This window comes from Hemiscyllium ocellatum, chromosome 11 (genome assembly GCF_020745735.1).
Source record: "Hemiscyllium ocellatum isolate sHemOce1 chromosome 11, sHemOce1.pat.X.cur, whole genome shotgun sequence".
Lineage (NCBI taxonomy): Eukaryota > Metazoa > Chordata > Chondrichthyes > Orectolobiformes > Hemiscylliidae > Hemiscyllium > Hemiscyllium ocellatum.
This window is the reverse complement of record NC_083411.1, coordinates 101,203,701-101,219,964: the sequence shown is the minus strand read 5'-3', so window position 1 is coordinate 101,219,964 and position 16,264 is coordinate 101,203,701. Positions and strand designations below refer to the sequence as shown.

At 38.6% G+C, this 16,264-nt stretch overlaps 1 protein-coding gene across 1 annotated transcript in view; it reads right to left on the bottom strand.

The window, feature by feature from the left end:
* Positions 1-1,572: 1,572 nt before the first annotated feature.
* The window catches only part of med12 (mediator complex subunit 12), a 197,583-nt gene continuing 182,891 nt past the window's right edge, over positions 1,573-16,264 (bottom strand). Inside the window, exons 41-44 of the mRNA XM_060832767.1 lie at positions 12,929-13,067; positions 7,800-7,973; positions 7,136-7,217; positions 1,573-3,901 (exon numbers count right to left, since the gene is read on the bottom strand). Of these exons, the coding sequence (XP_060688750.1) occupies positions 3,864-3,901; positions 7,136-7,217; positions 7,800-7,973; positions 12,929-13,067 (433 nt within the window). The 3' untranslated portion in view covers positions 1,573-3,863. The remainder of the gene's footprint in view (positions 3,902-7,135; positions 7,218-7,799; positions 7,974-12,928; positions 13,068-16,264) is intronic.

Genomic DNA, 16,264 nt, shown 5'->3' with positions numbered 1-16,264 from the left:
TAGGATAGAGTGAATAATGTTCTAGGCACTGAGGTTATAGATTGTGGTTGAGTACAGTTTTGTGCAGTTGGCCAGTTTCTAGCTGCTAAATCTATAAACCTATCCTATTCAGCACAGTGGTACTGCCAGACAATATGAACGTGAGGGCATCCTCTGTATGAAGGCATGACTTTGTCTCCACAGTCATGGTACAATAGTCACTTCCCCCAACACGATCAGACAGATAAGTCGACAACAGATAGTTTAGGGAGGACAAGTTTAAGTAGGCTCTTCCTTCATATTGATTCTCTTATCTAGAAATAGTCTAATAGATATTACGTTCACAATCCGAAGGATGTTGTGAAACTTGGAAGGATTCAGAAAAGATGTACAAGCATGTTGCCAAGATTGGAAGATTCAAGCTAGAGGGAGAGGTTGCATAAGCTGGGGTTGTTTTCCCTGGAGTGTCAGAGAGTGAAGGGTGACCTCATAGAGGTTAATAAAATCATGAGGGGCACAGATAGGGTAAATAGACAAACTCTTGTATGGATGGGGGAGTCCAGAACTAGAGGGCATACGTTTAGGGTGAGAGGGAAAAGATATAAAAGGGACCTAAGTGGCAACTTCTTCCACAAAGAGGGTGGTGTGTGTATTGAATGAGCTGCCAGATGAAGTAGTGGGGGGCTGGTACAATTGCAACATTTAAAAGGCTTCTGGATGGGTATATGAATAGGAAGGGTTTAGAAGAATATGGGCCAAGTGCTGGCAAACGGGACTAGATTAGGTTAGGATATCTGGCTGGCATGGCCGAGTTGGACTGAAGGGTCTGTTTCTGTGTTGTACATCTCTGTGACTTTGATAACATAGTCAGTGGTAGTGTTATTGAGTCACTTTTTGTGTTGGACATTGAAGACTTTAGTGAATAAAACAGAATTTTACAACAATCTTCAAGTCTTGATTATGTGGATTTTCCATTAAATAACTTCGTATATTTTTTAAGCATGAATCTTGACTAAGATTTTGCTTCTGAGAATTAGCCTAAAATATTGACTGTGGATATGTTTATTTTTAAGCATTTAAATGAACCTTTTGGATACTAAAAGATGCTATTAATGGCGATGTAATCAAAAATAGCTGTTCTGCCCAAGAATGGCATTTTGCTGATCATAATTATATCCATGTAATAGTCAATTCAAAGTTCAGTTACATAGTTTTGAACACTAAAACCCCTACAGCGCTGAGAGTCCATTCAGCCCATCATGTCTGCACCGACCCTCTGAAGAGCATCCCATCTAGACTAAGCCCCCAACCAATACCCGCATAAACCATGGCTAATCCATCAATGCTGCACATCTTGGACTGCAGGAGGAAACTGGAGCACCTGGAGAAAATCCTGCAGACATGGGGAGAACTTGCAAAGTCCACACAGTCAGCCAAGGCTGAACCCAGGAGCCAAGTCTCTGCCGCTTGTGAGGCAGTAGTGCTAACTACAGTGCCACTTATGTCCATTTAACAGGGCTTCAGTGCGTGAAAGGTAGAAATATTCATCATGATAAAGGAATGCTTTCATGCTCAAAGAATAAACTCAAACCATTTACAGTTATGAATTTATGAAACACATGTAAAACATCATGAAAAAGAACAGAGACCCAGGTTTGCGGATTCATTTGGTCATCTCAATCATGTTGACCGTGGTTTGTGTTTATATATATATACATATATATATAAAAACAGCACATGTACAATTTTTATACATACACTATTTTGAATTTTATCTTTACATCAAAATATTCTTAAAGAAAAAACAAATCAATTACCAAAAATGTACATAATTTTTAATATGTGGGTACAGTTTCACAAACCAAGACAGAAAGTATTCTTTTTGTACAGTGTGAAATTCTTTTATCTGCCAGACATTTGTGTGGGAAAGAAGGCTGTTACACATCATTAATAACCTATTCCATGAATTTCTTCATGAACGGTACTTGGGGGAGTTTCCTGCCATCTTCCTCTCTCTCCCTCTCTGTGTTCCCACCCTTGTACATGTACACAATTTCAGTAGTTTACTTCCATGATGCTAAGCCCTAGATTTCTGTTAAAGCATTGTGTGCTCTGCACTTTGTGCTTCTTGTACCCGCAACTTTCTAAAACAAATTTGTATGGAAAAAATACCTTTGGAATGAGCCAAAGTTTATGCAAAATTGAAGATTTGCATAAAGTGAAAACTATAATCCATAACCTTTCTAAAAAATATAAAAGATAAGTCACTGGGTGGACAAACTGCGAACTATTTTGGAGAGTGAAAATTAGAAATGCATTGAGGTGACGAATAAGAATTTTCAAAAGTGGTGTTGCCAACATCTGAAGTTTCCCAATTAAACCTCATCCTTGAGTGAATTTTGGTAGCTCCACACTAGGATAATAATACAATTGTTGATTCAGCTGTCCTGCTCTACTAATAAATTTTGTTCTCAACTGGGCGAGTCGTGTTAGGGAATGGTAGGGACCAACAAATGAACTACAAAAGCATTCTTGAAGAATGCAGTGACATCAACAGTACTTCAGAGATTACTTCGTCTCTATTACAAAGGTCTTACTTTCACTGGGCACTCTGAATTCATGCAGATCATTGAACATGGCAAACATAAGCAATAAACTATCATATTTACTGTCCTTTTGTGAGAACTGCCAAATCAGAAGACTGAGAGATGCTGTTCTCCCCCCCAAAATTAACCAAAGAAACAACTATAAGCATGTGGTAGAAAAAAATGCAATGGCAACAGAAGTTTATTCTTCATCCATTATGAACCATCATTTTCTCCCCAGTACACATACAAATTTTTACAGCTCAGTTCTCAATCTCGAATGTGTTAAAATGACAAATGAAGACCTATCTGAAAACCATTCTGCATTTATTTCTGCAAAACAGTTGGAATATTTATTTTGTAACTTTATAAAATTGTTCTGTTTATTGATATGCCAAGGCACATATTCTGGCTTCTAATCATTATCTAACGACCCATCCTGGAAAATGCACTCATAGCTTAGTTATCATGCTGCATATGGTTGAGCAGCTTCCTTGTAGGTTCACATATGAAAAGTGGACATATGGAGAACTAACAAACTGATGACAGTCCTGTCGAGTCATACCACAACAGGTCAGTGATTTCCAAGCATAAAGAGAAAAATGGTTAGAGCAATGTCGTGTTCTTTTATTTAAAGAGCATCAATATGAAACATTAATGAGAACAAATAAAAATAAATGTTCACAGAGTGCTTTCTATGTATATATAGATATACACACAAATGTATATATTTATTTATATATATATTACATATATATATATAAAAATATATATGTGTAAAAAACACAGCGCTGGTGCAGCTGCTGGGAGAGTCAGTCTCAATAATAAGACAATCTCCTAAGAATCTCTATCATTGGCAATAACTAGCAGACCTGCAAGGTTTACAAATTGTGCTGGATCGCTCTTCAGGTGCAAGATCTATGACAATCTTGTTAATTAAATGCATATCAGCTGAAGTACTGTCGCTGAGCCCAGATGTCCAATGGTTCAGCCTTTCTGATCTCCTCACTGAAGAGGACAGGAGGGGATGGAATAGGAGGAGGAGGATTGGAAAAATATACCAGCATCTCTCAGCTTTTTAATGCTGACAAATAATTTTTCTAATCATGAATATACATGCATTGAGAGCAACCCATTAAGTAAATGAAGATATGGTCAATTAAGAAGCCAATTCCACAGGAAAATCAGTCTGTGTCCAGTACTACAGCTTGTGTCACAACAGGGACATTCCTTTGGAGAACAGCAGACAAAATCAGGCATGGGCCAAGAGGTGAGCAATTATTTCAGGAGATTCCAGCGTTAATAGTATGGGTTTGCGTTCTTCTGTGGCTGTGAATCTGTTGAATTAAAGTAAGAAAACAAGAGAGTGGGTATCACTCAAAAATAAGCCCATTAACCTTTTAGATATAGTTTCAGACTAGACTCAAAGTCAAAAGGAGAGAAACATTGCCCCAAAAAACTTCTGCAGAGCTGCTGACATAATTTATTTGGTCAACTTGGTCTCACTTCTAGAGGTAACCATACTCACCAGCCTCGAACCCTCTGTGAAAGGAACATACTACATTAATTATAAAGGCAAAATATTGCAGATTCTGAAAGTCTGAAATATGAATATAAATGCTCGAAACATTCAGCAGGTCAGTAAACATCCCAACATTTATTACTGCTGCCTTATGAGAGAGGTTGGTGTCAGCAAGTTCCTAACTGGAACAGTTTCATATTTTATTTATCAGGGCAGGCAGTGAAGAAAGGAAGTGTACACACAAGTAGACATTTTGGGACTACTTCATGCATCAATCAATACTGGTTAGAGAAGGACAGCAAACAAAGAATAAGATACCCCTCGTTTCTCAAAAGCTACAATTTATGTTGATGGAAAGATCTTAGCTCTCACAAAAATAAATAAAACTATAGTGGAAATGAAGCTCTCAAAAAAATTACAAGTGGGTTCTGTTGGAGGAATCCCTCCTGAATAAAAGTTAAAAGCTTGCAAGAAATCTATCTCAAAAGGTTTATAGAGTCATAGAATCATACAACATGGAAACAGGCGCTTCGGCCCAATTCCCCCGTGTCGACTGAACTAGTCCCATTTGCCTGCGCTAAACATTTCCTGTTCATGAACTTGTCTAAATGTCCTTTAAATGTTGTAACTGTACTCGGCTCTACCACTTTCTCTGACAGCTATTTCCATAATATACATCTCCCGCTGTGTGAAAATGTTGCCCCTCATGACCTTTTCTATTCTTTCTCCTTGTACCGTAAGCCTTTGCCCTTTAGTTTTAGACTCCCCCAACACTGATGGATTAACTAACTGAAACATGTAAACAGTTCATTCACTTCTCTAAATATGTATGGTTCAAGGGTATTCACAGGATGTCTCTGCATTATAATATCTGCAACCACAGAGTTGGAAAATTTACCTATTCTAACATCTCTCTCAAAAATGAAGCTGAACAAATAGCTGCCTCTCTTACTTAATTGTATAAAACTTGAACACTGAATTTAAAAAGAGAAAGATGTAGGTTTCACTGAATTAAAATACTGAATGGAATATTAAAAATGCAAACAATATTCAGTTTAAATGTACAAATTCAATATTCTAATTACGCTGTGTAAAAAGCAAATGCTAATTTGTTGGAATATATGATGTGTTATTCAGTGCTAAAATTTAATGCATTTTCCTAACCTTCTGCAGGCCGTGAGTTTGCTATTCACTTGGACCTGTGATACCTCACTTTTAAAAAATGTCTGGATTTCTACATGGCATTTGAGAATGCCCCTCTTAAGAGATTGTTAAGCTCCAGTGCATAGCCTGCAGACTATGGACCAAATGCTGTGTAGCTCATTTTGTCAGCTGTAGCAAGAACAGTGGGCTGTGTGGCCTTTTGTTGTGTCGTAAACTTTCAATGACTGCATTTTCAACGATTGAATTCTGAATGATTCCATATTGGAAGCTGGTGGAATTGAAGGCAAATTATGGATCTCCTGTGAATTTGGGTGAACAGCATAGTAGAAAACATTAGAAAATATATTTAGTTGGTAGCATGTTACTAATGACATCTCATTTGAATTTATTGTGGGGCTTCAAATAATCTCTGCATTTATTAACTTAAATGATAGAGCTATAAGCTAGATATCCAAAGTTGGTATTGTTACCACGATACACAGCGTTTCACATGATGTAGATGGAACATGCAGTAACATAGACATTGATAGGTAAAATGAATTGGCAACAATGTGATAAATGGATTTTAATAAAGGCAAATATATGGCTACCCACATTGGATTCAAAATGAAAACAAAAGGATACTTTTTAAAATGGCAAAAGATAAAATTAAAGGTCCAAAGAAAGATGGCAATCCAGGTCATAAATGTGATAGCCTACTGGCATTATTATTGGACAGTTAATCCAGAGGCCAAGGAATATCCTGAGGACCCAGGTTCGAATCCCACCATGGCAGATGGTGGAATTTGAATTCAACAAACACCTGGAATCGAGAGTTTAACGATGATCATGAATCCATTGTCGATTGTCGGAAAAACCCATCTGGTTTACTAATGTCCTTTAGAGAAGGAAACTGCCATGCTTACCTGGTCAGGCCTACATGTGACTCCAGATCCACAGCAATGTGGTTGTCTCTTGTCTCCCCCCTGGGCAATTAGGGTTGGGCAATTAATGCTGGCCTTGTCAATCGCGCCCTCATCCCACGAATGAATGTTTTAAAACCATTAAAATATTAGGAAAGACATAGAATATAATCATAAAAGCTAATGGAAGTCTGCCTTTCTATACAGAGAAGTAAATTACAAGGAGTCATGCTTCAGTTATACAAAGTCTGTTTAAATCACACCTGCAGTTCCATGTATCACATTTTAGAATGTGTATACTGGCCTGGAGGTAATGGTGCATAGATTTTACTGAATGAGACTAACACTCCAACGATTAAAATCCAAGGAGAGATGAGAAAATCCAATGAAAAAGCTTCAACCTGAAACATGAACTCTTGCTCGTCACAAGTACTGCCTAGTGTGCTCAGCATTTCCAGCGTTTACAATCTTTATTGGACAAGGTTTGAATTTCTTGGATTCAGAAGATTGAGGGAAGATTTGATGCTAATTTTTACGGTAATATGGAGAACAAATAGTTGAGATAGATAAACTATTTCTCTTAAATGGGACATCCATGACTAAGAAGGAATGTTTAAAAATTAGAACCAAACCTTTCTGGAAACAATTCTACATGTAATAGCTTGGAACTCCCTTCCCCAAGTGGCAATTGATTTCCAATCAAGTTAACTTTTAATCTGATATTAATAGGTTAACCAAAGGTATCAAGGGTAATGGGGTAAAAGCAAATATAATAATCTTGATCACACATCAGCCACAACCTCAAAGACTAAATGACCTAGTCCTCATTCAATGTTCCTATTTGACCTAAGGTAAGAATACCACTGAGGAATTGAACAGGGAGTTTGGGTCACAGTTGAACTAGCAGAATAAGACACAGTTAGGCTTTATTTATTCCCAATCATGATGAGCATATTTAAACAACTGGAAGTAATTAAACTTACTTGAAAGCTGCTGTTGTAACTGTCTGACCAGTGCAGCTGTCTGTTGTTGCTGCTGTGTCTGCTGCATTCCTTGTCGCTGGAACTGAAAAATAAAAATCAATTAAAACATGCCAATTTTCCCAGTTTCTTATTTTTGGAAGAAGATGAATAAATCTAGGACTTGTTGCTAATCTCAACCTCATACTTGTTTTCTCACTATAATCAAAAATTCAACTCCACCTCCCCACCCCACAACAAATGATTGTGTTCAGATCCCTTAATAAAATAATAATTCTTCATGTGGGTCGTAGAAATGCCAACAGACGTTTTCATCATCGGAACATAAAATGTCAATGGCACATTCATATTTTCCAACACGTTCAACATTGACCAGAAGAGGAACCCCTAGCTAAGTCAAGAGTAACAGAAGCACTCCAATTAGGGCTGTAGCCAAGATCAGCAAAATCTGCATGGGCAAGGTTTGAACCAGCAAAGATCTCAGTTCCGCTTGTAATCAGAAATATGCGCCTTTGGAAGAGGAAGAGAAAAAAACCAAAAAATTTCCTGGCCATTACTTTGTTTAGAAACCAGTTTGAGCAATAAATTACAGTATCAGGTAGTACTGCACTTTCTTCTGAAAGCAGAGTGTGCTTTATGTTGCTTACATATTGGAATCCAGGCTTACCATGGACTGCTGAGGTGGGATGGCCTGCATACCCAATGTCTGTGGTTGGGGTTGAGCCTGTTGTTGCTGCTGTTGCTGCTGAACCTGTTGTTGCTGCTGTTGTTGCTGAACCTGTTGTTGTTGCTGTTGTTGCTGCTGCTGCTGTTGTTGCTGTTGTTGCTGTACCTGTTGCTGCTGCATAAACATCAAGCATTTTCATTGTTTAAGAACATGCTGGACATTGTAGGAAAAGCTTTCCTTGGGCTCTGTGCTAATACATAACAATAATTCTGTGGGATGAAGGAGGGAGGTGAAGAAGAAATCCAATCCAGAATGATCTGATTTAACCCGTCATACAGAATTTTTAATTTTGAGAAATAAAGTTTTTTTTTATTTGAGAAGTGAAGCCAAAGAACTGGGAGTGAAGATTATCAAAACAGTCAGAAAAGGGGGACAGTGGCATAGTGTTCTGGCAATCTAGAAACTCAGCCTATTGCTCGGGGGTATGGGCTTAAATCTCACTTTGGCAGGTGAAATTTGAGCTGCAAATGTGTTGCTGGTCAAAGCACAGCAGGCCAGGCAGCATCTCAGGAATAGAGAATTCAACGTTTCGAGCATAAGCCCTTCATCAGGAATAAGAGAGAGAGAGCCAAGCCGGCTGAGATAAAAGGTAGGTGAAATTTGAGTTCAATAAAATTTGGAACGTAAAATAAAGCTAACCTAATGGTGATCATGGAGCCATTGGCAATTGTAAGAAAACCCCTCTGGTTCACCAATGCCCTTTTGGGAAGGAACTCTGCCATCCCTCCCCAGTTTGGCCTACTTGTAAACTCCAGATCCACAGTAATGCCTTATGGGCAATTAGGCATGTGCAATAAATGTCGGCCCAACAAACACACCCACATTCCATGAATGAATATAAAAATAATTCACTGAATAGACAATATTGGCAAAAGCCTGTGGCATCCACAACAACTCCAATGGGTATTCCTAAAGTAAAAAGGCTAATTAAAGGAACATTAAGGGCAAATAGGGATACAACTGGAGATTTACTAGTCAGGGCTGAGGTACTGACTGACCACTTTGTACCAAAGCAATACCAAATGAAGGTGGTGCCTGGATACTAAATGAGATGAGAGGAGATTCTAGAAAGACTAGCAATATTCAAAGAAAATAAATCACCCGGTCCAAATAGAATACAATCTAAATTTGCTCAAGCAAATTAAGTTAGAACTGCAAAAATATTGGCCTCAAATATACAAGTATCCCTAGATATGAAGGTTGTAACAAAAAAGGAAGAATAAATCAAGTGTAGGGATTCTGTGGTGAGTAACTTACCAGAAGTTAGTTTATTCACTGTCTACAATGACTAAATGAAGCAAGTGTTGGAACACTATTCACGTGCCTCAAAAGAGCAGAAGAGAGGTGGATTCACAGACAAACAGCAACATCTAGTGGATGGGAGGACCCAGAACCAGACAGGAGCATCTTAATAAGTGACAGTAAGTAGGGCTTAGAGATAGACAGTAGCAACTAAAACTGCAGGAAGACAGGGGTAGCCAGACACAAATAGCAGCACTTAAAAGAGTCAGATTGCGGAGGACCCCAAGATGAACGCATCATCTAAAAAGAGTGGGAGAGGGAAGCATCTAGATTCAGACAGCAGAACATAAAACAGTTGACGAGAAGACGACCTGGGACAAACAGAATCATCTGAAAGAGGAGAGAGGAGGCCCAAGAGATAGACAGTGGCACATAAAAAAAATAGATGAGGGGGGACCTGGAAACAGAAAGCAGCATCTCTCCAGACCAGTCCATGGTTCCACAGCAGACCAACTGTGTTCTGAACAGACTGTTGTAAGGTTGATAGTGGGACTGCAAGGTGAATGAGTGCACTGATCACAGCATGATGATACAGAAATCAACCTTAATGAGCATTAACATGGAATGTAGAGGCAGTAGGGCAATACAGTCAGGGAGATAGACACGGTTGTCTCCTGTCAAGAGTATGAGCCCACTGACTGTGTTGGGGTCTGGGCCATCTGCTCCTGGTTGGAGAGGAATTTGTACTAAGAGGAGAATCCAGTGATCATATGGATGCCAACATAGACAGCAGTAGGAATACGATTCTGCTTACAGTATAAGTGGCTACCGACTAAATTTAAAAGCAGAACATCAAAGGTAACCTCTGGATTAGTACCTGCGTGACAAGTAAAGTGGAGTAGAATAAAGTTATAGATTTAAATGTGTTTGGTTGATTGGGAGAAATGGTCAATTTATGGGCTCTGGCATCAAAACTGAGGAATGAAATCATTTCGACAATCTTCACCTGAACTGTGCTGGTCTGTAGTGACAGTCTTAAACTTAATAATAGGAGTGAAGAATCAAATGTGGGAAGATGTAATAAATTAGAGGACAAGGCAAGAAAGCAAGGTAGTATTAATGGAATTGATAATCTGAGTGGGGCAAGAAGGGACAAAGCATCTAATGTTAAGACAGCATCAGTGGATAAAGCTAGGAAATAATAAAGGACACAATTAAAGGCATTCTACCTAAATGCGCACAGCATTTGCTAAAGGTAGATGAACTAATAACATAAAGGGAAGGAAATTGATATGATCTAATTACCATCATGGCGATGGGCTGCAAAGTGAATAATGCTGGGAACTGAATGCTCAAGGATGTTCACATTCAGGAAAGATAAGAAAATGGAAAGGAGGTTTGGTAGCATTGTTAATAATGGATGTGATCAGCACACCAAAAGTATCTGAGATCGTAATATCAAGATGTCGAATCAATCAGTTTGGGTGGAGCTAATAAACAGCAAGTAGCAACAGACGTGTAAAGGTTATTTCTAGGTCAACAAACAGTAATGTTCGAGTAAAAAGTGAGGACTGCAGATGCTGGAGATCAGAGCTGAAAATGTGTTGCTGGTCAAAGCACAGCAGGTCAGGCAGCATCTAAGGAACAGGAAATTCGACGTTTCGGGCCAGAGCCTGTTCCTTGGATGCTGCCTGACCTGCTGTGCTTTGACCAGCAACACATTTTCAGCACCAAACAGTAATGGTAATGTAAGGCAAGGCATAAATCAGGACATTAGAAATACATCTTCACAGGGGACTTTAAGACTTGTAAAACTCAATTAACACTAATGTCACAGAGAATGAATTCCTGGAATATAAACAACATGTTTTTCCAGAACAGTTAAGTTGAGAAAGAAGCTAGAAAATGGGCAATTTTAGATCTGGTATTGTACAATGAGAAAGGGCTAATTAATCTTGTTGTAGGGGAGCCTAAAAGAAAGAATCACCAAAATACGATAAACATTCAGTTTGGAAATGACATAATTTAATCCAAAATGGAGATCTTAAATCTAAACAGACAAAACTAGGCAGGAAGGAGGGACAAACTAGCTGTGATAGATTGGAAACTACATTAACACACAAGATGGTAGATAGTCATGGCTAGCCTTTACGCATGCAGCAGAAGTTGGCTTTTCAGCCCATCAAGCTTGCTCTATTATTCAATAAGATCATGGCAGAGGTCCAAACCATCTGAGATCAAGGTTTATGGGGATAATGCAGAGAAATGGCATTTGGATTTCCTCCGGGTGCTCCGGTTTCCTCCAACAGTCCAAAGATGTGCAGGTTAGGTGAATTGGCCATGCTAAATTGCCCATAGTGTTAGGTGTAGGGGAACAGGTCTTGGGCAGGTTGTTCTTAGGAAGGTCGGTGTGGACTTGTTGGGCTGAAGGGCCTGTTTCCACAAGGGAATCTAATCTAATCTAATCTAATGGATCAGCCATGGTCTTGCTGAATGATGTAGGAGCCCAAGGAGCTAAAAGTCTTACACCTCCTTTTACTTCCTTTGTTGCCTGGAGTGTGCTGAAGCTAGATTTATGAACAAGTTGAACCACCATTCAATACAAAGTAACCCACTTAAGTAGTTTTTCCCATCAGCATTGACAAGTTGCACTGCAGGATTTCTCTAAAACGCCTGTGACTTTTATTCCAAACCCTCAATCGCTACCATAAGAACAACAAGAGCTGTAGTTCCATGAGAACACCACCAATAGCTGCAAGTTCCCTTCAAGGAGCCTAACTTGGATTTATACTGTCATTACTTCAATGTTACTAGAACATAGTCCAAGTAATTCCTCACTTACAGCACTAATGTTGTACCTACACATCATGGACTGCGACAGTTACTAACATGGCAAATCACCATGAGGACAATAAACAATGACCTTGTTCACACTGCAAGAACAAAAAAAAAGACACAGTCTTTATGCGAGTGACAAGGCGCCTTTTAGAAACAATAATCCAAAAGAAAATTAACCTCACTTGAACAAGTGAGGAGTAATAAATGAGCTGGCATGAAGTTGCTAAGAGCAAATAAAAGCTCACTAATGGGATTGAATTTTTGCTGAGGTAATATAACGCATGGATGAAAGCAGTGTTCAGTTCAAGACATGTACATTGTCTTTCAAAGCATTTAATGAAGTACTACACTAAGCTTGTTAAGCAAGATGCAAACTCATAGGATAAGAGGTACAACAGCAAAATTGTTTTAAGAGGTGGATAGGAGTCTAATATATGTTCTTTTAGACTTGAGGACTGTACAGGAACTCACTGCCAAATAAAGAAGCAGAGACCATGAATGACTTCAAAAGTGTGAACATTTGAGGGACACAAATTTGTAATTCTACAATGGGATAATGGGGCTGATAATATATGTCTGTGTAGATTCAATGGGTTGACTGGTCACTTTCTTGCCATTATAACCAAGACAGTATTCCTTCACATCCAGTACTTGGACCAATGCTATTTTTTGATTAGCCAATTAATCCAATTCATCAGCAACACTGACTTACATTTAGCTACCCAGTTTCATAATTATATTTTACCTTTGGTTGTCTCAGGAAATGTTCAACTGGACCAACTATTTGACTATCTTCCACAAAGAGTGATGCAATCCTTTTCAATAGTCATTTGGTAGGTCAGCAAATCAATCAATCAATCACAGATTTAACATGTGATTTTGCAATATTCTTAAATCTCATTGAATCATACATTTAGTATTAAATTCAGGATGGTACTTTGAGGCTTTAACAATCAAATTACTGAACGAAGTAGTTTAGTGCAAATTACCCTCAGGAGCTGCTGCTGACGTAGGTACTGCTGCTCCTGATCCAACTGATTAGTCCTCAAAGTTGAATGTACACTCTGTGGGGTCATATGACTAATTCCTGTCATCATTGGTGTCTGTTGCATGGGTTGGTGGGTTAGCCTGCAAAAAAAAGACATCTTGAATGTTAACTTTCATTTGTACAACATGTTTAACAAAAGAAGGTTTTATGGAGATCTGGCTTTGGGGTGATCAAAGTTGTGAACTGACTATCCATTCAGTCTTTAGGAAAGACAGGGAAAACATAACAGGAGGGAGTTGGCATTTCTAGTGAAACTTGAAATCAGTGCAAAAGTAAAATGCATTTAGTACAGGGCATCCAGATGTGAAATCAGTTTGGTGGAGTCAGGAAGTAGTGGGAGCTTTCTATCAAAGGGCTCTTGTACAATAGTAATGTCTATATCACGGAGTCAGAAGGCATGCTATCAAGTCCCAGCTGCTGTAGAGGGGTGTCAAAATAAACAGGAAATTAAAGATGCATGGAATAAGGATGTGAAAGTAATCATGGGTGATTTTAATTTAAATAAGGACTGGGCAAACGTATTAGCAGTACTAGACAGATTTTTAGACCGATGCACGAGGATCAAATTCAGGGTTAAGGAATCAACTAGATTTGGTTTTGTATGACAAGATGGGGTTAATTCATGACATGACATGACAATTCATGACATATTAGAATTCTTCATTGGGATAGGAAGTAGCCTATATCCAAAACCAGAGTCATATATCTAAACAAAGACATGTACAAGTGGTAGGTTGGCCATGATAGATTGGGTAACTTAAATAAAAGGCATACAGAGGATAGGCAATGGTTAATATTTAAGGAACAAATGAATACATTGCAGCAGTTATATATTCCTTTTAGGTGAAAAAAAGCACAACAGGAAAAATGGCCTAATCATGGTTAACAAAGAAATTAAGGACAGTATTAGGCTCAAAGTGAAGTCAAATAAAGTTGCTAGAATAAGGTCTGAGGACTGGGAGTAGTTTAGAATTCAGCTAAGAAAAATAATGAAGGGCAAAATACACTATGACAACAAACTTGTGAGGAATATAAAAGTGGATGGTAAGAACTTCTATAAGGATAGAAAAACAAAAATATTAGTGCAGAAAAGGTAGGCCCCTTACGGTGTGAAATAAGAGAATTGATAATGGCGAACAAGGAAATGGCAAAGCAACAAAAGAACTATTTTTCCTCAATCTTCACAAAAGATGACATGAAAAGTATCCCAGAAGTGTTGGGGAAGTAAAGGTCTTTTGGAATGGACACAGTGAAAGAAATTCATGTTAGCAAAAAGGTAATTGTGGAGAATTAATGGGATTGAAAGATTTTAAATCTCCAGGGCCAGATAATCTATATCTCAGGGTGGGACAGTTTTAAAAATAGTGGATGAGTTGGTTGTCAACTTCCAAAATTCTGGAACTTACCCATCAGATTGGAGGTTGGCAAATGTAAGCTCTTGATTTATAAAAGAAGGGAGGGAGAAAGCCAGTTAACCTAACATCAGAAGTAGAGAAGTACTGCAGTCGATTATAAATGATATGATAACAAGATGTTTATCCTGGCCGGTGATCCAGAACAAAGGTCCACAGTTTTGGGATACATGTAGGCTATTTCAGACTCAGATAAAGAGAAATGTTTTTGCTTTGGGTATTGAACTTGTGGAATTCTGTCAAAAAAGACTGTGGAAGCAAAATCATTGACTATATTTAAAGGATATATTGGGGTGGTGGGGGGAAAGCATGGCCAGAACAGCAGTGGTTGGTGGAGGAAGAGCATGGTCAGAAAATTTAGTTGTGGGCCTGATCTGAATGGGAGGTGTGTGTGCGCGTGTGTGAGAGAGACAGACAGACAGAGTGACAGAAAGAGAGAGAGACAGATAGAGAGAGGGAGGGGAGTGTGTGCTACAGGGAGTGTAATTGAAGAAGGGGAATAGTGGAGGCAGAGTCGAGGCTTGGGATTGTGGGAGTTTATTTAGGCGGGGGGGGGGGGGGGGGGAGGTGGTATGCACTGAAAAATGGGGTGAGGGGTCCACAAGATGGGGCAGGAGAGATTATAAAGCATTTAGTATTGGAAGTAAATTAAGTTCACAGAAAATATAGATAATAGATGTGAGATTTCTATGAACTATTGAAGGGTGCATATAAAAACATCGGTCCTCAATTAGAGACTTCAAGAGGTGGTGGTCACTGATTTAAACATATGGGATAAAGTTAAAAAATTTTTTACATTTTGTAGATTTTCAATCATATCTGTCAAACAACAACAATACTATAGTAAATGCAAGAAAATAATTGTGAATATGATATTGGAAATGTCAACAGGGACAGACTTGTTGGAGAAATTCACCAGCAGAGTTTCTCAAGGATAATCAAGGGGGCGTTTGCTAATGAGGAGTTCTGAAAGGTCTTTGCAAATTTGAACATAATGCAGTAACCATGGATATGACAGAAGCAAGCCCTTTTTTAGTATTGGGGTATATGAAAGGAACCATGCAGAACTCACAAAGTCATTTACATACTTTTGGCATATCAGCCAAACGGTAAGTTATCAATTGCATTAGTGCGCCCTGTACTTACTAAGAATTAGTTGCACATAAAGGGTAGGTATAGTCGATATCATTTAAGATTTTGGTAGGAATCCTAAAGTTCCAAGAGTAATAAGTGATCAGGCCCCAGCTTAAACTTTTATGAAGCATTTGAATGCATTGCATGCAGGATGTATGGAATGGAAGGATGGGAGGGCCCAGGAAGATTATCTGCAAAGATGGAAAAATAATAATTGTTTGGCATGGAAACTAGATGGTGTGGGTGCACTCTTCAACATTGCTTGGTATGGATCACAAATTTGCAGATTTTGAAGGATTTACACAAAATGGTGAGCAGTCAGGTACTTGTCCGACCAAAATGTTGGTGTGAGGATCAGACTGTCGCAATTGACAATTTGTCGAAAAATGGTCAGACCAGTTCTGATAGTCAGTATGAGGCCAATAGTTCCAAAGGACAGAAGTGGGTACCATTGTTAATTATTTAGCAGAAGCAGCTAATTAATAAAGAAATGTGACTATTATAACTACAGCAGGTATAGCAACTGAAAATATAAAGCTAGATAAATTATGAGGGAGAGGGTGTTAGGCCCATGGATTGAGAATATGAAGTATAAAGACAAAAGACAAGAGAACAGTAGAAATCAAACAATTTGGGAGGTGAACATGTCCCTTGAAAGAAGTACTGTGAAGGTTAATGGGACAGATGAATTGGCATCTGGCATTTTTGGGTGTTTTAGCCAATTTTGAAGA